Source organism: Dreissena polymorpha, chromosome 12 (assembly GCF_020536995.1).
Source record: "Dreissena polymorpha isolate Duluth1 chromosome 12, UMN_Dpol_1.0, whole genome shotgun sequence".
Classification (NCBI taxonomy): domain Eukaryota; kingdom Metazoa; phylum Mollusca; class Bivalvia; order Myida; family Dreissenidae; genus Dreissena; species Dreissena polymorpha.
The window spans coordinates 59,583,255-59,606,319 of NC_068366.1; the positions used below are offsets into that span (position 1 = coordinate 59,583,255).

Genomic DNA, 23,065 nt, shown 5'->3' on the forward strand with positions numbered 1-23,065 from the left:
TTTAAAAGTCAATATATATTGTATCTTTTTTTGTTGTTGCTTTCATTTTTGTCATTTACCCTTATAAACAAGATATGTGTTTGTCAGAAACACTATGCCCCCTTTTGCGCCGCTTTGAAGCTATATATTTGACCTTTGACCTTGAAGGATGACCTTGACCTTTCACCACTCAAAATGTGCAGCTCCATGAGATACACATGCATGTCAAATATCAAGTTGCTATCTTCAATTTTGCAAAAGTTATTGCAAATGTTAAAGTTGGGGAAAACAAACATACAAACAAACAAACATACAAACCAACAGACAGGGCAAAAACAATATGTCCCCCACTATAGTGGTGGGGGACATAAAAATACACCATTTATATTATTGCCAGCTTTTTTCTATGATTTTCCTACAAGTATATAAAGCAGACAACACTTGCATTCTAACCAGCTTTCTCACTATCATTTACCTATTTATAGCTAACAACACTTTCATTCTTACCAGCTTTCTCACTATCATTTACCTATTTATAGCTAACACTTATATTTTAATCAGCTTTCTCACTATCATTTACCTATTTATAGCTAACACTTTCATTCTAATCAGCTTTCTCACTATCATTTACCTATTTATAGCTAACACTTTCATTCTAATCAGCTTTCTCACTATCATTTACCTATTTATAGCTAACACTTTCATTCTAATCAGCTTTCTCACTATCATTTACCTATTTATAGACAACACTTTCATTCTAATCAGCAGTCTTTCTATCATTACCTATTTATAGCTAACAACACTTTCATTCTTACTAGCTTTCTTTCTATCATTTACCTACTTAAAGCAGACAACAATTTCATTCTAATCAGCATTCTTTCTATAATTTACCTATATATAGCAGACAACACTTTCATTCTAATCAGCATTCTTTCTATAATTTACCTATATATAGCAGACAACACTTTCATTCTAATCAGCATTCTTTCTATAATTTACCTATATATAGCAGATGACACTTTCATTCTAATCAGCATTCTTTCTACCATTTACCTATATAACGCTAACAATACTTTCTTTCTAATCAGCATTCTTTCTATCATTTACCTATATATAGCTAACAATACTTTCATTCTAATCAGCATTCTTTCTATCATTTACCTATATATAGCAGATGACACTTTCATTCTGACCAAAAGACAATCATCTGAGACGCTATTGATGAATCGGTCAGCGGGGCTTGGACCAGAAGCATCCTGAGAATCTGGCGAAACATCATCATTCTCTGACTTGAAACGGGACCAGATGCATTGTGGGTCATTCTAAAAACAGAACATAGTAAACATAAAGTTCGTTTAGAAAAAAGGTAGACACAAAAATATAACAAAGCCATATGCAAAGAGCTTTATCAATGAGAAAAAACTACTTAATGGCCATAACAGCACATCTTTCCAAAGAAAGACAACAAACTCAAGCTGGCATCACATTATTACATTTAAACTTATTATATTAGTATGATTGCTCCTTGTTTGGGTAGAGATAGTGTTGTAAATCATATTTTAGAGCTACTATGTCATAATTGATGAGACAGTTGTTCATGAAACCAAGTCATTGCTAGCAATCTAAAGAATGATAATTATCAAATGCATGAAACTACTTATAACTGAAATTCATAGTTTATAGTTACAAAACAAGTACTATCTACTAATCAATGCAATTTCCACTATGAGATGCTTGTTTACATTGTACTTTATTGTCTGTCAACAAAATGACTCAGGAAGTAACATAATTTCGTTAGTTTTGTCTCCAAGATTATTTTAAATCAACAACTGAAGAGTTAAATATTAAAATAGCTGAATAGTATTTCCATGATGATATGAAAGAACGCAATGAGATGATTTAACAAGAGGGTCTGGAACCCATAATGGTTGGTCAACAATGTTATTTCTGGCGGTTTTATTAAAAATAATAGATTTAATGGATTTGGGATCCTAATTTATACTTTAGCAGTTTTCCCCATCTAAGAAGTAGCATTTTGAAGTTTTAATTAAAACTTACCTCCATTAATCTTTCCATTAAATTGGTCAGCTGTCTACGAACAGGTGAAGAGTACGACTCCAGTTTCCTAGAAAGAATGAAAGAGGTTCATACATTTCAAGAACAGAATTCATCAAAGAGAATTTTCACAAGAGTCAGGAACATTCCACCAGGTTACAGGTGAAAAAATTGGTTAATACTGTATCAATCTTTATTCTGTTTGGCAAACAAAATTGACAATAATCATCATTTTATAAGTGCGCCAATTTTTTATACAAATATTTGCATGTTTAGCTGTTCAGCGTTATCATCTGGTAACCATGAAAACAAACCAAAGTACTGCCAGACCTGTACTTCATGATGTTACACATACTGTACCAAATATTATTAAACAAGTAAGACCTCTCACAAAATATTGTCTAAAAACAATGTCTAAACATAATTTAGTTAAACAGCTGGAATAACTTTGTCAACATTTAAAATTGGTAACCTAATTGGAAATTGGCCAGTTCTTTATGATATGGTATCCTCCAGAAAGCAAGATAAACAAACAGGCTGAAAGACCACTTCTATATAACATCCAACAAAATATGTTTTTGGGGATATAATGATGCAATACAGTTAATATCTCTTCTTTGTTTGACTAACATGTTCAATTGACTGTCCTGTTAGGTCAATGGTTAGTACATGCGCTCCTCTAGGTGATACGGTTTCAATTCCTGTTCCTGGATGCATATGAGTTTGGTTAATGGTCACCCTACTGGACAGGTGTTGTTTTCTTTGAGTATTACAGTTCCCCACCCACGAAACAAGACCACACCAAAATTGGAAATCTTTCATTACCAGATTAATAGCTGGAAATTGCAGCTTTACCAACTTGTGTGAGTCTAGAGAGCAAAATAGGTAGGAGTGGCGGGACACACTCCAGGTCATCAAATAAGGCAGCCTCCGGCACGGAAGGACCTACTAAACTTTGAAATACACCCCCCCATGTTCCATGACCAAAACATACTCAATTAATTTGTGACAAACACACACTGGAAAACAGTTCAACGTCAACCAAATAAACCTACCAAAATGCGTCTGCTAAATGCAGTATGATAGACTGAGTCTCTCTCAGAGACCCACTAGAGGCGGCCTCCTGACATCCAATATGTGGGACCAGTCTGCTCAGTAGACTGATACTCACTGCACAGATCTCCTGGTCCTTTCTGTGCCCAGATACACATGTTCTGAAACGGGACGCATTGTAGTCTATGTTTTTTCTAAAGGAAGGGAAAACTTGCATCTGAGCTAGATGTGAAAAGTAATTTTCTGCAGAGCATCATATCAGTTGTTTAAAATTTTTAGTAAACAAATACAATACATAAATAAATTACATTTTAATTGAGAATCAAACAATAGTAATATCAAATATCAGTGGTTGATATAACAGTCATTATCACATGCCTTGAACTATTTTGATAAAATCAGTAGACCTGGTTTGGGAGATTTAACCTTTATAAAAACAGCAAGGCATTTAATATTATAAAGCTATATATCAAGAAATACAATGAATGCTTCTCCTCAAATAACCTTATATGTACCTCACTGCAGTAGCAAATGTGAGAAGTTCCTTTGTTGTCAAGGTTTCATGGGCCTCTGTTAGACTGGTAACTATCAACACCATCTGAAAGGCAAAACCAGTCAGAACTAGACAAATATATTAGAGATCAAGAGCATTTTAATAAGCCTTTGGCTTTCAATGCTATTGAGCTAAAATACATAGGTTAATAAAAATATACATGAGAGATAAGTATAAGACCATCATACATTTTCAGGGAATGAATGTAGTTTATTAAAGATATCAAGTATTGGCATCGTATCATCACAATGTTCTACATTTTTTTTATGTAAAATCATAATTCCTCAAATATAACTAAATTTGCCATAGTAATATTTGCGGAATATCTCAAAATATCAAATATATAGATATCAGAATACGTTTCTAACAGGTCATCACTAAAAATCACTTGAAGACAATGTGCAAATGCAATCAGTTGAAAAATAACTAGATGAGTAAAAGACACTCATGCTGCCACATCAAAAGTTTGGGCAAATACAAATCTACCAGTCAGTCAAAAGGCACATGCTTCAAAGGACTTTCAGCAAACAAAGTTTGACGAAATATATACTCTACATTAGAAACTGACACAGCACCATATTTCAGTCAGAATTGGTTGCTGTAGAAATTCCTTCATTCGAGATCACACATGAAAATTCTTCAGTTGTAAAAAGTTAGCAAAATCTGCCCAGCATTTGAGTACATAGAATTCAGGTCCAAATATATGTGCAATGGAAGGACTGATGAAAAGTTGCAATGCTTGAAGCCTACCACTGTAAGAGACAAATAAATCTAAAAATAATCATGAGATAACCATTACCATTTGCAGATCAAAAGCCTTCTTTAAGTCAAAGGCATCATTACTCAGGAGGTGAACTACTTTCGACTTTAGAATTTTCAGGTCCACTTCTGGTTTCTGTTTCCATGACAACTCGGCACCTTGACGACACCACTCACAGAGCGTGGAGACTGCCAGAAGCCTCAGGGTCTGACTCTCACTCAATGTGGTGGTCAAAAGATTCTGACAAACTAAATATAATCAGGTATTTTTGTAAATATGTCATCAAGCATTGGAAGATGCTTATATCAAAAAATAAATTACCAGCAGCTGTTGAACAAAAATTGCTGAACTTGAAAAATATTTGTCAAAATATTATTTTAAATTATATAAAAGCTTGCTATTTTTTATCACAAATAGATGGCTAAAATTTTAATTGAAATAAGAAGGACTTTTATTAAATAAAAAAACAAATCTCCAAACTTTTTTGGCTATTTCTCAATAGCATGGCACAAAAATGGCATGTACAGTAGGCAATCTTAGCATAATTTAGTTATTTAAATTGTCTAAACAGAAGTTCATTTGGCATTCATCTCCATTTAAGATCATGTAACCTTAAAATTACTTCTGTAGCCTTATTAAACCATGCATGATGGTTGTGTCCGTGGATGCTTCCTGATGATGCGTCGACCTTTTATTGTGGCCATCAACTTCAACACTTGTATAAACACACATGAACACACAGACTTACTCTCCATGCTGTGCAAATTCTCCTCTGACTCCTGGCTCTCCGGTCTCTCTTCAAAGTCAAGGTCATCGATCTCCATGTTGTTGTTGCTATGACTACTGACCTCCTTTTCAAGGTCAAGGTCAAACTCATCATCATCAAAGTCCATGATTCTGGACCGGCTCCGCTCATGGATTGTCCTTGACTCGTTCAAGCCAACTCCCAGCTCACTTTGGGATTGATTTACATCCTTCTTTGAAAGCTAAAAATAAATTCAAAACCTTAAAATGTACTTAAAATATTGTCTCTGAAATGTTAAATCTGATTACAATGTTCTTTCTTACACTGTTCAAACGTTAATATTCAAGGGTTAAATTTTTTTGGAAAATGCCATTTTATTTTTTGCATAGACATTCAGAATATCTAACGGACCACTGCATTTATTCATATTATCAGATTTCCTATACAATCCCATCTTTGTCGAAGTCTTTGTACATAAATGTATTCTTTTCAAAATTCTGAACCATCACAGTTTATAACAACACCACTTTGATCATAATAAAATGATGAGAATATTTTAATAAAAATAATATTTACAGGTGTACTTAAGAATTGTAGTTACTAAGTTACTTCAAATAAGCACTTGACATTTGTAGCACTGCCTATCCTCTGCTTTGATTCCACTTTGATTCAATACAAAGGTTAGTTGTTTTACATCAGCGAGTCGGTAAAGAATATAGTTACATGTTCTCAACATGTATTTAATTGTGTATTATAAACTGTAACAAGAGCACCGCTAAGGCTCGGCTGTGGGTGCAGTTTTGAATTAATGAAAGCTTGTCAGATTTTATTGTTTGTAGAGGTCACAGTGACCTTGACCTTTGACCTAGTGGCCCCAAAATGCGTGTGGCTTGTAGAACTCATCAAGGTGCATCTACATATGAAGTTTCAAAGTTGTATGTGGAAGCACTTTGATTTTAGAGCAAAATGTAAAGGTTTTAGCACGACGCGGAAGACAAGACGAGCTGGCTATAACAATACCTAGGGTTTTCTCCGAAAACAGCCGAGCTAAAAATCATTTATATAACTAAATTTTACATGTAAAAGCGATTCATATAATTGCCTGAGAGAGTATTAAAGCTTGCCTTCTCCTAAACAAGGGCCACATTGGCCCTGAATCGCTCACCTGAACAAATTTAATAGCCTTAGGCCCAATGGTAATTGACAAGAAACAAATTTTCTTGAACAAATTTTTAGGGGAGCCTTTAAGGATCATCCTTGTAAAAAAAATTGAAAATCCGACGAGCCCTTTCTGACAAGAAGATTTTTTAAGGTATTGACCATATATGGGCATGGCGGCCAGCTTGGTTATGTGACCAAATTTTTTTTAACAATATTTTTTTTTCGTGACGTAGGAATGCTCCACATGAAATTTGGTTGAAATTGGCTCAATGGTTTAGGAGAATATGATCTGCTCAGGTACGCTAAAAACTTAAACATTGAGATAAAAGGAATTTTTGCTTGTTTTGAAGAGATTCCTCCTTTTTCTCAAAATTGACAAGATATCATCGACTAAACAGGCAACCCATGTTTGCATAAGGATAAATCCTTTTACCAATCAACATATTTTGGACTGAACAATTTCTCAATTTCCCACAATGATTCAACCCTACCAGAACAATTTCCTAAGCAATAATCACCTCCCATTTTAAAGGAAAAATAATTTCTCATCAACAAAACTACAGCATTAATTGATTTCTGGTAGTTAACCCTTTTCCAAATTGAAAGAGGTTGCAGACGACAAATTAAATTATAATGGAATAAGAAGAAACTGATTTAATAGGGTAGGAAGCATTGTGATGAAAGGAGAAAATGCTAATTTCAGCAATTTCTCCTTTTATTTCAATGATTTCCACAGTCACAAACATTTGCAGAAAGAATTAACTGTTCTGGGTTAAGGGTTTATGTGGTCTGCAGCAAAGCCATCAGAAGAGAATCGTGTCAGAGAAATCTGGCCTGTAGCCAGCAAATCCTTTACCCTTATAGCACTATTAATTGGAAAAAAGAGTACACTATAATTATTTCTAAATCTGCCATCTCAAGGAGATAATTCTGGACTTAATGGTCCGATGTTGCTCATTTTCGACAGGGCTCGAGTTTTCATTGATATGAAGACACTGTGCAAGTTTGGAAAGAATTGGATGAAAAATTTGGACTTAATTGCATAAACACCATTTTCTCAATTCAAGGGGAGGTAATTCTGTACTTCATGGACCAATAATGCTCATTTTTTTGTAGGGTTCGTGTCCTCATTGATATAAAGACACTGTGCAAATTTGGAAAGGATCGGACAAAAAATGTGGAAGATTTTTGAAAGTTTTCACAAAATAGGCAAAAACGAATAAACATGCAAAGTTCAACGAGCTCCTGCGGCCATGTTTTTTGACGAATCAAATATCTTTGAACAACTTTTTCAGGGGAGCCTTCAAAGGTGAGTGATCACAATAGCTCACCCCGAGCTATCGCTCAGGTGAGCTAAAAAGTGAGCTAAAAATTACCTTTGTAAAAGTTCTAAACAATTTTTGCCAGTTTTTTTACAAGGCTGTTACCTTATCCATAGCAATATCCATCAGAAGATCAGTCAACTGTAATGGGGACACTGCTCTACACAGGGACGACATTACCCCTCCCACTTCTGGGCTGAGGTGACTCCAATTGAAAAGTCTTTTCAGAGATTCAACAAGGGAGGCAACACTGGCTACTCCATCTTTTTTCACTAAATCACTCATGGAGCCACTGATTTTCTTCATTAACTTTGACATGCATGTGTACATATTTGAGTCTAGGATAGTTTCTTTGGTTATTATTTTGTTTGTCAACAAATGTCTTAGAAAGTTGGCAACCATTTGGCAGTATGTCAGGGTCTCTTGCACCGTGGACACCTGAAATGTACCACAGCTAGCAAATGCAGAATCAGAAACAGTTTGCCAGCTTATAAAACATAAAAACCATTCACACCAGAAATCATTATTATATATATAACATGGTATTCATTTTATCTTTGTTTTAACTGTCTGGAATACAAAACTGCTGGCCTTGCATTCATTAACTGTACTATTGCAGACATTTCACATACAATGCACAGATGAACAGAAAAATATTGAGTACTTTCGCCTACAATTGAGAAATTAATATTGTTGATTTTATGATTAAAATTAATTTAAAAGTGATAATAAAAAAGATATTTCAATATTATGATTCTAAGTTTCAACTTATAGAGCTAGATTTGGAGATGATTTAAAATGTTTAGATTCAACCTTCAATTGGGAATTTTTAGGTCCCATTTGAGAAAAATATATACTTTTTTTCATTGGGAATGGATCCTCCTACCGGACCCAAATTTGCACCGCTTTGAAGCCATATATTTGACCTTTGCCCTTGAAGGATGACTTTGACATTGACTTTTCACCACTCAAAATGTGCAGCTCCATGAGATACACATGCATGCCAAATATCAAGTTGCTATCTTCAATATTGCAACAGTTATGACCAAGCTTAAAGTTTAGTGATAGACACACAGAAACACAGACTGACAGGCCAAAAACAATATACCCCCGATCATTTGATCTGGGGGCATAAAAACACTGATAGCATTATGCAGATTCTGACAAATGGGTAGCTCTGACTATGCAGTGAATGGTTGAAACTAATCAGAAATAAATCACAATGCAGTGTTCACTAAAAAATACAAAAATGTATATATCCACAACATCTTTGTAAGTAGAAGCAAAACAGTATTGCATACTAAAAATCAAAACAAAACTGAACAAATAACAAAGCAGCAACAGACCTGCTCATCAGATCTTGAACAAAGATATTGCACATCTCTTTGAATCACAGTCTCCACAGCCAGTAAAAGCACAGGGACATGAACAGAGCATCTCTCCAGCTTTGTTTTAGAAGTAGCACCATGTTTCATAACACAAGATAAAGGTAGTTCAAGACAGATTTCCAAATACTGTTCTTCCAGACTGCTTCTATGGCTCTGTTGAAGCTCACATGCTGTTTTTGATGATGTTGGATCATTTAAGGTCAAGGTTATTAAAGTTCTTGCTGTCCAATCAGGATCCAATTTGTGTGACCTTGAACTTTCACCCGCATCTTCGAGTGCAGGCAGTAACCAGTTGATCAGCTGCATTCTTAGCTGATACTCTGTTCCACCAGTAACATCCGAAACCGGGACGATTAGACTGGTTACAAACTTCTCTGGTATGTCGACAGACGTCAGCTGTTGCCAAAGAAACTGGATTGACTCTGTGACTGGCTGGGTAACTGATGGAACGAAGAGCGACCATATGTCGCGTCGAGGGGTGACCAGAGAGCTTGACATCATGGCCGACAGCAGCGTGTAACCTTGACCTTCCTTGTGATGCAGACTCACAAATCTGGTGAAACACAAATATTGGTCAACCAGAAGCGTTCACTTTAATACAATATTGGCTACAAAATTTTCATAAAGCAATATTTCACATTAAGGTTTCATATGGTAGCGATGGATTGTGAATTTGGCATTGTGCAAAGAAGTCTATTATGTAATAGAGTTCAGGAGTTTGTGCAAAGAAGTCTATTATGTAATAGAGTTCAAGAGTAACAGGTTCGTGTAGGAAGACCTTAGATTGGAATGGCAAATGATCACGCATGAGTAGTACTACTGTGTTCATTTGACAATGACCGTTTTGCAATAACTTCTTTGCATGCTCTTTAACACAAAATTTATGCTTGTTAATTGCAAAAGTTATTAACGAGAATTATAATTTCACTATGCCATTAATAAAGGACTTTAAAGAGCCATAAATAAAGGACATTAGAGTGCCATAAATAAAGCATCCTAAAATGGCATGAGTAAAGGACCTTACCGTGCCATAAAAAAAGGACCTTAAAGTGCCATAAATAAAGGACCTAATATTGCCATAAATAAAAGGCCTTATGGTGATAACAAGGTTTATTCCATGCAGATGCAACTAGATTTTCATGGTGTTTACGTTTGGCAACCTGTACCTCAAAACTGCCATCCACAACTGGTTCCAGGCTGACTTGCACTGTTCTCTCTCTCCTTCACTCATGGGCAGAGAAATGAGGTCCCAGTGTGCTGCAAACGCCGTGGCACAGGTCAGCAGGTGAGCCATGAGGTCCGTCTGCTTGCACGCGCCCACAACCTGCGCCAGGCATGTCAGGTAGGGAAGCACTTCCTGAGCAGGGAACTTGTCTGGATACTTGTAGATGAAACCTTTGACTAGCTGTAGCCTTGATGGGAAAGGAAACAGAATGTCAGAGGATTGAGGTATAATGTCCATTTTTAGTTATATCTTACAAACAACAATTTGATGCTAGTCTATAACTCTATAAGCATAAATTACAGCCACAAACATACAAGCCATAATTTTTCAGGTACAAATCGGGACATTTCATAAAAATTATCGGGACATTTGAACAAAATGCCTCATTATCCCGCCAGGACACCTCAAACAATCAATCATTCCCACCTTTACTTTAGTCAGTAGTCTGAATATAACTTACAAAAACTCTATATTTCTGGCCAATATTGATGATAAATGTGTTTAAGAATTTCATAAACACAAACATACCCCATTTTCCGGAAGTAAACAAGCATGTGCATTGTCCCCATGAGCATGACTCCATTAAGTAAATTGTGGTGTATGCCTCTTTTTGACATCCAATCGGAACAGGGAATAACAATTGAACATGTGTAAATCATTTAAGGCGATTTGCCCACATCAAGCCCTGTTCTTATTCAACCAATTGCCAATTTACTCTAAATTTAGTTTGATGCAATATGTACAAAATATTTCCTGAAAATCAGTCGCAAACAAACATAATTTTATGTGAAACATCAATGTATATTGATCAGCATTCAATTTGTTTAATATACACAATCGGTGTTTGGACACGTTTTTAAACTCAGGTGGTATAATACATAATATCTTTGGACTTTATTGGGCCACAGTTTGCTTTCATTTCAGAACGACTATCATGAAAACACCAAGGTGTAATTCCTGATAAAATCAATAATAAGCCAATACATTTGTGTAATTGGCTGATAAGGTGTCAAAAACAACACTAGTGCACTCAAGTAGTAGAAGTGGGTTGTTAATAGGGGGCAATTAAGGGATGAGCGACAGTAAGTTTTAGCCAGACAGAGCTTGAAAATCGAATTTTATTGTGAATTTATATAACTTGTCATTTTGTACGAATGTCCGGCCTAATTGTCTCATATCGGGATTCTGGCATCTATGGCTAAAATTGTGTACTATATTCATACTCGATTAAGTTCCTTCACATGTTGACAAGATTAATGACAAACGAACCAGAAGATAGTGAGATATTATTTCATCTAATTAACCTATTCCCAGTACAAAAACATTATAATCATCATAACAGTGTTTTTCAGTTTAATATTTGTGAGCAATGCATGGACATTATTTATATTGAGCTTGTACAATTTATTTTCTATAATAAGGAATTTTAATATATATAGGATCTGGCACGAGTTGTCATATCATACCATATTTTATTAAATGAGTTCAGGAATTTTGTTAGTAAGCGAGCCTTTGGCGAGCTTACTAACGAATTTCTTGGACGAGTTTAATAAAATATGGTATGATATGACAACGAGTGTCAGATCTTTTTTATCACTTGCTTTTAAATGAGGAAATTTAATAAATATTTACGCAAACATAATGATTAATCCCAAATGTTGTTTATATTTGGTGACGTCATTTTACGCTGCAATGTCATTTCAGCAAAATAACAAAATGCGATTGGTCAAATGAAAACTAAGCCAATGAAAACGCTTAAAGATGTTGTAATACGTGTGTAACATAAAAAAATATGTAATGGTTGTATTACATGGGAAACAGGGTATAGCATGTGATAAAACACTATTGATTATACTCATAACTAAGAACAACATTATTTTTTTAAGTACCAAGCAAACAACATATAAATATTGCATACATTATTTTCAACTATATTGCCAAAATATTTTTCAGGTAATTTTTTAAATCATTCAATCAGCCAAATATCTAAGCAATGGTCTGAAGTCTAAACACCATATTTCATTACCATTATTTATTTGCAGATGTTTATTGAAGGAGATAAGTACACAACCTTAAATATGTACATACAGACAAGTGCAATCCTTATACATCCAACATTGTAGGGGCATACAAGAATGCCTCAGATGCAAGTATATACATGAGCCTCACTCTGTGTGTGCAGTCTGCACAGACTTATCAGTGAAATCTTTCTGATTTTATCAAAATTGTTTTTTATAGGAAGTCTCTTTTATATACAAACCAAAATTAGGAAGAAAGTATCATCCCTGATTAGCCTGTGTGGAGTGTAGAGGCTTATCTGGGACATTACTTTACGCACATCCATTAACCCTTTGCATGCTGGGAAATTTGTCTTCTGCTAAAATGTCGTCTGCTGAATTTCTAAAATAAGCATATTCTTCGATTTTTTTCAAAGAATACTATCAGAATAGCAAACAGTTTGGATCCTGATGAGACGCCACGTTCTGTGGCGTCTCATCTGGATCCAAACTGTTTGCAAAGGCCTTCAAAATTCGGTTCCCGCACTGAAAGGGTTAAGCCCAGTTTTCCCAGAACAAGGGTTATACATAAATCATACATACCATGGTATCATTCTCATGGACTGCCCTGCATCTGATATAAAGGCTCTAATGGCCTCCCACCCTGTCTCACGGCGCCGACGTTTGGGGCCGGGTCCCGGCTGTGCAGAGTCGTCGTCCATCATTGACAGCTGCGTCACCTCAATGGCATGGGAACCATCTATGAACAGCTGAAAATTAGAGGACACATTAACCCTTTACCGCTTAGATACGAACTTTAAAACATTTGTAGTCCCGTAGAAAGTATAACTGAATTTAAGAATAAAACTTTCTAACTAGATTCAAGTTCTAAAGTCTTCATTTCAATTCCTAAGATTCTGATGAGCAGCAAACAGCATAAAACCTGAACAGACTACGAGTTACTGTTTGCACAAAGCCAGTTTCACTTTTCTTTTGAGTGGGAAAGGTTAAAAAAACAAAAGTTCCAACATTTCACAAAATACGCACGTTAATATGTGGTTAACATTTGCCTGTGGAGGATATTTTAGAGTCTGTAGAAATGATTGCACAGGAAATAACGGAGACATAGCAATCCCATGAAACCAGGTGTTGAAAAGTTTACCATTTTAATCTAATTAAATGACATTTATTGGGCACATCTTAAGTTTGGTCTGCAAGTACATGTATGCTTCCTATAAAAAAAAAATGTCAGTGCAATACTGCCATCCCCACTCTTTTTGAGTCTAACAATTTTTTCTTTTTTTATTAATAGTGGCCTTGACCTTGATCCAACTGACTGGCGCAAACATTCTAAAAGAAGACAAAGGGGCAAAATTGTGCCAAAATTCGTTGAGTTCAGCTACACATCAAGGTATTCAACTGTGAAAGTTTAAGTGCGATCCACCCAGTTGTTAAAGAAGAGTTGAAAATTTAAGGACTATATATTTCATTCTGGAAAACAAGATAAAATGCCATAATTATGCCAAAATTTGACTCAGCAAAAAACTTGAAAGTTTTAGCAAGATCCACCAAATATTAAAAGAGGGATTCAAAACACAGGACAAAGGGATGGATGTTAAAATCAGACTGGGCATGAAAAGAACAGCAAACAGACATTTGTTACTATATCTCAAAGACCATATGAATACTTTACCTACTGAGGTCACAATAAAGAGACATGAAATATTAAGGCCTCATCCACTATTACCTGTTGACAAAGGTCCACAGCAAGACTAACAAATGCTGGTTTCAAAACCATGTCTTTAACTCTGAAAGGACAAAAAAAAACAGCTCCCAAGGAAAAACAACACAAAATGCAACATGAAATTGTATCACTGTCAGAAAGCAGTACTATAGGATTGTCTATTGGCATATGCTAAATCTAGATAAAAGGTATGTCATACTTGGATCTAGCTTTAAAAAAAATGAATTTTTATATTAGAAAAAATGATCACCAAACAGTCTTTTTAATTTTATCAGTTACAACACCTTTGGTATTTTCTTGAAGTAAATATTAAATTAAAGATATTATGTTATGTCATGTTAGTGTATTCAGATCAAAACAAGACAGGTGTCCATAGGGCATGGATGACCCACATTCCACTTTTGCCTAAAAACTCTGTTTATTTTAATAACAATTGTATGGTAAAATTTGAACTTCGACCCCTTAATGGAACCTTGACCTTTGATACAGTGACACTTCCTCTTTTTGTGGTGGTCATTAGTTGCCATTTTATTTATGGATGACAGAGTAACAGCAAAGATAAGTTATTTTTAAGGCCTAATTTGACCTTTGACCTCTATTTGTAATTTTGACTGTTTAGTAAGGGAGATAGGAGTTAACATGTTACAAGATGCCCTATGATGGTTTACATGTGTGCAAAGTTATTTTTAAATTCTTAATCATATTGAGAAATGTATATGGCTCAGGCAATACATTTTTTAAACATATCCAGAAACTCGCACAGACGGATGGGCAATTGCTATATGACGTCTTATGCATTAAAATTTGACAAATCCCATGTCTCCAGCCAACAATGAATGCAAAGTTACATCGCACTTTAATACTCCTTAAAAGAAGAAGCATGAAAATTGTCATGTTAATTGAACCAAAATGATGAAACACAATTCATTTGAGCTGTGCTCTGTGGGAAGGGGGTTTAATGCATGTGCGTAAAGTGTCGTCCCAGATTAGCCGGTGCAGACCGCAGAGATTAATCAAGGAAGACACTTTCCCCCTAAACTTTTGCTTAGAAGAGACTTTCTTTAAACAAAAAATATTATAAAAGCGGAAAGTGTCATCCCAAATTAGCCTGTGCAGACAGCACAGGCTAATCTGGAACGACACTTTATGCACATGCATTAAATCCCTTTTTCAAAGAGCAAGGCTCATTTGGATTACAAGGATTGCAAAAAAGAATTACTAAGTAAAGCATGATGGCTGTAAAATATGGTTCACTTTAATTGTACAAAGAAAATATCATTCACCTTGTTTTCATCACAAGTTGCTGAATTTCCGTATACATCAAATCATACAGTTTCCTCAAATGGCTCTGAAAGAACAAAAGGGGCAAAGTTGCTATGTGACCTGAAAACTGAAGAACTTAACTGTTCTAAGCAACTTTGTGATGTAAAAATAATAAATGTGGCTTCTGACCTTGATGAAGCCATTTTTGAACTCGGCTCAGATATCAATACAACACATGCATTCATAAAGCTGTATGTTGATTATGCAAAAAGACATGACTTCCAGAAAATACATTCAGTTTCACTATAGTCAAATAAGGAAACCTTCCCTGTAACCCCATTGTAGCCATGTTTTTCAACTTACACCACCAATTTCGAACACGGCCAATATATAATAAGAACACATTGTCTAAGCAAGTTCCATGAAAATTGACCACAAAATGTGTTCACAAGGTTTAACTACAGCCATATAAGAAAAACTACCTCAGCCTCCTGCTGTCATGTTTTTCAACGGACCTGTTTTTGAACACAGAGTGTTCACATGATATCACTATAGCCATATAAGAAGAACTGCTCAGCACCCTGGCATACTGTTACCAATCTAGAACTCATCCCGGAGATATCATAAGAACAAATATTCTTGGGAAGTTTCATGAAGATTGGACACAAAATGTCTATTGCCAAAAAAAGGAGAACTTACCTGCCCCCTATTGGCTATATTTGTCAATAGACCAGAAAAATTTTGAAAAAAGACTGAAAGATTATAAAACAAATGTTCTGAGAACGTATCATGAAGGTGGACAAAAGGTGATATCTAGAGTGCTTTTTCTTTAATTTGACCTGGTGACCTAGTTTTATATCCCTCATGACCCAGTTTTGAACTCGGCAGAGATATAATTATCCCCACACTTTTCGAAAACCGTGGGGATTATGTGGTTATCTCCGCCGTCTGTACGTACGTCCGTCCTGGCCACTATCTCCTCCTACATTATTAGCACTAGAACCTTGAAACTTACACACATGGTAGATATGAGAATATGTGCGAAGGTGCACTATTTGGAATTTTGATCTGACCCCTGGGTCAAAAGTTATGGGGGTTGGGGTGGGGCTGGGTCAGAGATTTTCACTCATTTTACTAACAACATGCGGCGTGGGGAAACCCCTTCGGCCTCTGCCGCGCCATTTCTAGTAATGAAGAAAGAATTTCTTGAAATTTCATGCAGATTGCAAATAAATGTGGTATCTAGAGCGTACACAAGGTAAATATTGACAACTAACAACATAATACGAACAACAAACAAAACATGTAAAAAGACCGATGAAAAGAGATCACAAAAGTTCACCATGATCATTTTATGCTTTGGTTTGGTAAAAACATAATGCACTATCAAATTATTACTACATTATTCACAACTGAATGGTTTTCGGTCTTCATTAGTAAGTTATGTGTTATGTCTTAGATAAACCCCCGATTTTACTACCTGTATCAAGTGCATTGTAATATAAGGTAACACTTTAAAAGTTACTGGATAAATGGAGTTCTGAAGATCAAAGCTTTTAACTCCTATAGCAATTGATATTTCCAATGAGTTAAAATCAGTTCAAGGCATAATGACTTGTGTATGATTTGAAAAATGCGCTCTTGTACTACCGTATCTATACTTACAATAAACAAATATTTGTGTACATACAGTGATGTAAGTTAAGTTTATCTTTCTAGAAATTGGACTTCGAAGTTTGTGCTTGTAGAATTTAAAAAAAACTCCCATACCCTCTAAACAAAAACTACTGAAAGAACAATTATAGGTTCCTAGGTCAAATTTTAGTTGAAATAACAAATAGATAGTTGTCTTAATTTGCTAACCGCATAGTGGGCATTTCTTCATTTAAACAAGAGCACCACATAACGGGTGCCACGCTCGGCTGCAGGTGCAGTTTTGAATAGATAAAAGCTTGTCAGAATTTTCAGATTTTTTTTTTTTAGAGGTTACAGTGACCTTGACCTTTGACCTAGTGACCCAAAAATGTGTGTGGCATGTAGAACTCATCAAGGTGCAGCTACATATGAAGTTTCAAAGTTGTAGGTTGAAGCACTTTGATTTTAGAGCCAATGTTGAAAACCTTGACAAAATGTTAAGGTTTTAGCACGACGCAGACGACGACGGACACGACACGACACAACAAGCTGGCTATGACAATACCTCAGGTTTTCTCCAAAAACAGCCGAGCTAAAAAAACAACAACACACTCAGTATGCATATATCTTCTAGACACTGGTCTCAGTCCCGTACATAGGTCTCGTCCACCTCTATCACTCCTTATGACTTACCAAATACTGGTCCCAGTCCCTTAATAAGCTTCCCCATTCCTTGCCCATCTCTACACATTACCTTCTATTGTCCCAGTCCCTTACATTGGTTCTGCCCATTACCTACCTATGACTAAAAGTAACCGACCATCCCCTTTGCCTATTGGTTGGTAAAGACCAGGCCAACTCTCTATCTTTAAAAATCACTCACCATCCACTTATCCCAGTCTCGTGCATAGGCCCCGCCCACTCCCTGCCTGTCCCCCCGGGGATGATGACACCACATCTGAATCTGCATGAACTCCAGCAAACATTCCTGCAATTAACAATACAGGATACAGAGGGTATTTGTTGTGACTTATTCATGAAAAACATGTAATGTTCTAATATTCCCGAACGGTCAAACTTTTATGAACATAATTAATATATTGCCCTACCTACTGAATATCTTTGTCATTTCAGATTTCATGTTCTAAATCATGTAACCCACACATAACGTTTGACCTCCAATAAAAACAAAAGGATGTAGATACTCCTAATTTTGTTTTATGTACGTATATATTTTATCACTTTGTTCTGTTTTTAAATGACTAACTTTTCATTATTTATTATTGTGTGTGTGTTTGTTTAAATTATATAAATGTGCCTTTAACACAAATGTATGTCCAGACAAACACTTCCTCCACTTGTACAAAATTACAGGTAGTGTACTTTTATTAACCGTTTCCCACTGAGAATTAAACTGAAAATGGCTTTATGCTTTTTGCTGCTAATCAGTATCTTTGGGTTGGAAATAAAACTTTTATTAAGAAAAATCTTAAATTTAATTTGATTTTCTAAAGGACTAAAAACACGTCAAAATGAGTTCAACTTTCACAGTATCTGTAATCACCTTGAGCTCATCTGTGGCGATGTTGTGCCAGAGATGAAGCATGTGCACCAGTATCTCCTCTCCGAGACCGCACACCTGTCCCCGGGATGTTGGGGCGATGTCACGCACCAGGATGGTCAGGGCTGACACAAGGTGCTGGACTATCAGACCTGATTTCTGTTGCCTGGTTATGGGATAAGGTACATCATTATATTTGCGAAACCATGATACCAATGCTCTTAAAACTATACATGAACAAGCTAATTCGTTGAATTGATATCCCCCGCTATTGATATCTATACAACCAAGAAGATTCATGTTGATGTCTTAAATAGTTTCTGAGACATAACCCTTACACAATTTTTATTAAAGTTTTCTCAGACTTGCTGATTTATAAAGTCTCTATTGTTTCAATCCTAGCTCACAAACAAAAAGGTTAGATTTCTGGCTATCTTGGCCATACTGCTTATTAAATTTCTATCCCTGAGAAAACACTGCAAACTCAAGAACAAGATCCAGAAGAAGTATTACTTTGATTTTAAGAAAAAGTCTACGAAGAATGACAGTATTTTCTTGGGTCGCACGTCACATTGCACGGTAAGATGGTGAACAAGGGAATGGATGATCCTTGCTAGTACCAGGCGATCTACCGTCACATCAGCAGAGTTGAACAGCTTGCAGAACAAGAACACCATCTCTGAAACATGAAATATCGCAGTTTGATTTGTTTTTATTGGATTCAATTGGGCCTCATTCTGGAAAAACTGGGCTAAATGCATGCACGTGCAGTCTGCAGGCTAATCAGGGACAGCTCTTTCCGCATTTATGTAAATGTTCATGTAATGAAAGTCTCTTCTAAACAAAAATCCAGTACAGGCAGAAAATATCGTCCCTGATATGCCTGTGAAGACTGCACAGGCTAATCTGGAAAGACACTTTATGGACACGCATTAAGCCCAGTTTTCCAAAAACGAGGCTCAATTTGATATCACAGCAATCTCATTATCGCAATAAACATACTCACACTGGTCCTTAACACAAATGAAATGTGTATTCCCCAATAAAACCCAGACAAATTAAATTTTTTTACAGGGGTGGAGGAGGGCTGGAGGGGGTTGAAAGGGGGGACTTATTCAGTAGCTTATAACACAAACATTCCCTAAAAGATTTACATTCAGTACGTTTCAGTAATTGCCAACCAGTAACTGGTGAATAGGCAATTCTAAGCATCGATTGAAGTTTGTGTATTAATAGAACAAAAAGGAGAGGAGGCCTGAATTTATTTAGAAGGGTATGTTTATGAGGGAATACATAGTATGAATGTCATGAAGAAGCCTAATTCAAGACTCCTGAAATCAGTATGAATACATGAGCCTCGTTCTGAGAGCATTAGGCTTAATGCAAGTGCATAAAGTATTGTCCCTGATTAGCCTCTGCAGTATGCACAGGCTAATCAGGGACAACCTTTTCTGCTTTTATGCTATTTTTCTTTTAAAGTTACTATCTTAGCAAAAAAACAAGTTTAGGCGGTAAGTTTTGTCCCAGATTGGACTGCATGGACTCATCTTGATAGATAGATTTATTTCATAGATAGATAGATTTAATTCATAGATTGATAGATTTATTTCATAGATAGATAGATTTAATTCATAGATTGCTAGATTTATTTCATAGATAGATAGATTTAATTCATAGATTGATAGATTTATTTCATAGATTGATATATTTAATTCATAGATTGATAGATTTATTTCATAGATAGATAGATTTAATTCATAGATTGATAGATTTATTTCATAGATAGATAGATTTAATTCATAGATTGATAGATTTATTTCATAGATTGATAGATTTATTTCATAGATTGGTAGATTTAATTCATAGATTGATAGATTTATTTCATAGATTGACAGATTTATTTCATAGATAGATAGATTTAATTCATAGATTGATAGATTTAATTCATAAATTGATAGATTTATTTCATAGATAGATAGATTTAATTCATAGATTGATAGATTTATTTCATAGATTGATAGATTTATTTCATAGATAGATAGATTTAATTCATAGATAGATAGATTTAATTCATAGATTGATAGATTTAATTCATAGATTGATAGATTTAATTCATAGATTGATAGATTTAATTCATAGATTGATAGATTTAATTCATAGATTGATAGATTTATTTCATAGATTGATAGATTTATTTCATCGATAGATAGATTTAATTCATAGATTGATAGATTTAATTCATAGATTGATAGATTTATTTCATAGATAGATAGATTTAATTCATAGATTGATAGATTTATTTCATAGATTGATAGATTTATTTCATAGATAGATAGATTTAATTCATAGATTGATAGATTTATTTCATAGATTGATAGATTTATTTCATAGATAGATAGATTTAATTCATAGATTGATAGATTTATTTCATAGATTGATAGATTTATTTCATAGATAGATAGATTTATTTCATAGATTGATAGATTTATTTCAGAATAATGATACAACATGATAAATCATATCTACATACATGATAAAACAGTAAAACAATAAAACATGTATGAAAAATGAAACCATGTCGATAACATCATACCAAGGATTACACAAAAATGAGAACTTAATCTCTTATTTTCATTGTGGTGCTTGGATGTTGATGGTATTGACATAAAGAGGCATGAGATGAATATCACAGATTTGAGTTATGAAAGACAATTATTTGCATTAAAAAGTAGACATATTAAAATGTGAATCAATTAAAATTATATTATTATTATAAGTTATACGTTTACCATGCAGTTCTTTGCTGTTCAGTTCGACAACGTACGACTTGACAGTGAGGACATTTTTTAGCAGGAGGCTGCAATAGTCTTGCCCATAGAAGTCACAGGAGACCGAGTTGATTAAAACACCTTTGATGTGCTCAAAAAGCAGCGTGCCCTTCAACTTCGGAGACCCTGGAGGTTTATTTGATTCGCTATTGAATTTTACTGAATCAATGTGGTCATCAGCATAGTCATTATAATCCGTGATAAATGTTAGTACATGTCTTAACAACTGCAGGTTATAGTCATTGTTTAAAATTGTGAGAAAATTTTCTAAATAATATTGTAAACAGAGTTAATTATATAGAAATGTTACCAATAAATAATTTGTAGAAAATGAGACACAGCATACATTCACCTTTGTCAGCTGCCCTGACAACAGCTTTCACCAAGCCGCTGATGTCTTTCTTGCGAGTTTCACGCTGGGTCTTTGTTGATTTAGACACATTCTCATTTGCTTTCTCTAACTCTGCTGTCTCAAGCTGCACATAAATGCACACTGCCTGCGGATGACATAACAAATTAGATTATCAATTTTTTTCTTTTCAAAATCAGGGTAACACAATTATTTTTGGCAATATCCACCACAGGGATAATTCAACTTTTTGATGTAATTATTATTCCCAGACTATTTTAATTTTTATTTTAAAATTGTGTATGAGGATATTTCAGTTCGGACCAACTTAAAAACATGCTTGCATGCACATACTTATAACTAACCACATTTGTGACAGTGTTCTTAACAAAACAGATGTAACACAACAGTAATTCACTTTATAATGGAAACATACTCATAATATAGTTTTGCCCAAAACTCATAAATGTGCGTCCTTGCCTTACTGCTCTACTATGGCAGTATAAAGCAAAGCTAGAAGCTACAAAGCTATAACTGCACAAGGAGGATTGGTTGATGGACCTTTGCTTTATTGGCATGCACTTTTAATGAATCAATCATTAGTTCTCTTGAAATAAACTGCATGCAGATGGATTTTTCACGATACAAAAACACCTTTCAGGGACTATGGCTCCGCTAACAGGTAAATTAATTGATACCTGATGGAAGATGCACAGTAAACAATTGTAGTCAGACAAATGCCAATGAACTTTTACATCATTTACACTACATGTATGTTCAAATTAAAAAGGCCATGTAGGGCAGAATGTAGACCAAAATCTAAAGGTTCCAAAGAATATGAGTTTTACCCTGAATACATTTTCCCATGTGAAGGCTCTAGACTTCTTCCCTTCTTGTTGTTTGATTTCAAAATTCTTATCCAAAACCTTCTTCACACTGGACTGGTTCAGGCAGTTGTTCAACTTAACTGCAGCTTTCTGCAGGAAATGTTGTAAAAAGTAGATAGAGATTAAACCATGAGCATGAGCATGTCACAGTAGTGACTAGTGACAAATATCCCCCCAGGTGATTTTTTTTGCCCAAAATTACAGACTCTTACAGGCTGTTTCCCAATTGCAAAATAAACAAAGGCTGTTTCCCAAATGGCAAAAAGTAACATTTTTTCCCAAAAATCTTACCAAACTTTCCCCAAAAATATGCCAAACTTTTCCAATGAACTTCATAATTGGTTTATTGAGTTTATTATACAGTAATTTAATTCCCCAGCACTTTATAACATAAATTTTAGAAAGCAGTTCAACATGCACTTATAAACAATTGGTATTCTGTTATTTATAATCATATTAATAATGTTTATTTTTTCCCAATTTCATGGTTTATCATGCCTTTTTTCCCAATCAAAAAGGCACAGGCTGTAAAGTATAAAGCGGAAAAAAACAATGTTCCC

The 23,065-nt window shown here is 34.9% G+C and overlaps 1 protein-coding gene across 3 annotated transcripts in view; it reads right to left on the reverse strand.

Moving 5' to 3' along the window:
- The window catches only part of LOC127852742 (serine-protein kinase ATM-like), a 98,325-nt gene that overhangs the window by 69,495 nt on the left and 5,765 nt on the right, over nucleotides 1-23,065 (reverse strand). For all 3 annotated transcript variants that reach the window (XM_052386701.1, XM_052386699.1, XM_052386700.1), the window contains 18 exons: nucleotides 22,467-22,595; nucleotides 21,622-21,766; nucleotides 21,231-21,395; nucleotides 18,955-19,120; nucleotides 18,445-18,607; nucleotides 17,764-17,868; nucleotides 15,266-15,330; nucleotides 13,986-14,046; nucleotides 12,842-13,008; nucleotides 10,183-10,428; nucleotides 8,975-9,569; nucleotides 7,734-8,066; nucleotides 5,149-5,386; nucleotides 4,440-4,648; nucleotides 3,603-3,685; nucleotides 3,090-3,248; nucleotides 2,038-2,104; nucleotides 1,141-1,301 (listed from right to left, as the gene is read on the reverse strand). In XM_052386701.1, the coding sequence (XP_052242661.1) occupies nucleotides 1,141-1,301; nucleotides 2,038-2,104; nucleotides 3,090-3,248; nucleotides 3,603-3,685; nucleotides 4,440-4,648; nucleotides 5,149-5,386; nucleotides 7,734-8,066; nucleotides 8,975-9,569; nucleotides 10,183-10,428; nucleotides 12,842-13,008; nucleotides 13,986-14,046; nucleotides 15,266-15,330; nucleotides 17,764-17,868; nucleotides 18,445-18,607; nucleotides 18,955-19,120; nucleotides 21,231-21,395; nucleotides 21,622-21,766; nucleotides 22,467-22,595 (3,257 nt within the window). The remainder of the gene's footprint in view (nucleotides 1-1,140; nucleotides 1,302-2,037; nucleotides 2,105-3,089; nucleotides 3,249-3,602; nucleotides 3,686-4,439; nucleotides 4,649-5,148; nucleotides 5,387-7,733; nucleotides 8,067-8,974; nucleotides 9,570-10,182; nucleotides 10,429-12,841; nucleotides 13,009-13,985; nucleotides 14,047-15,265; nucleotides 15,331-17,763; nucleotides 17,869-18,444; nucleotides 18,608-18,954; nucleotides 19,121-21,230; nucleotides 21,396-21,621; nucleotides 21,767-22,466; nucleotides 22,596-23,065) is intronic.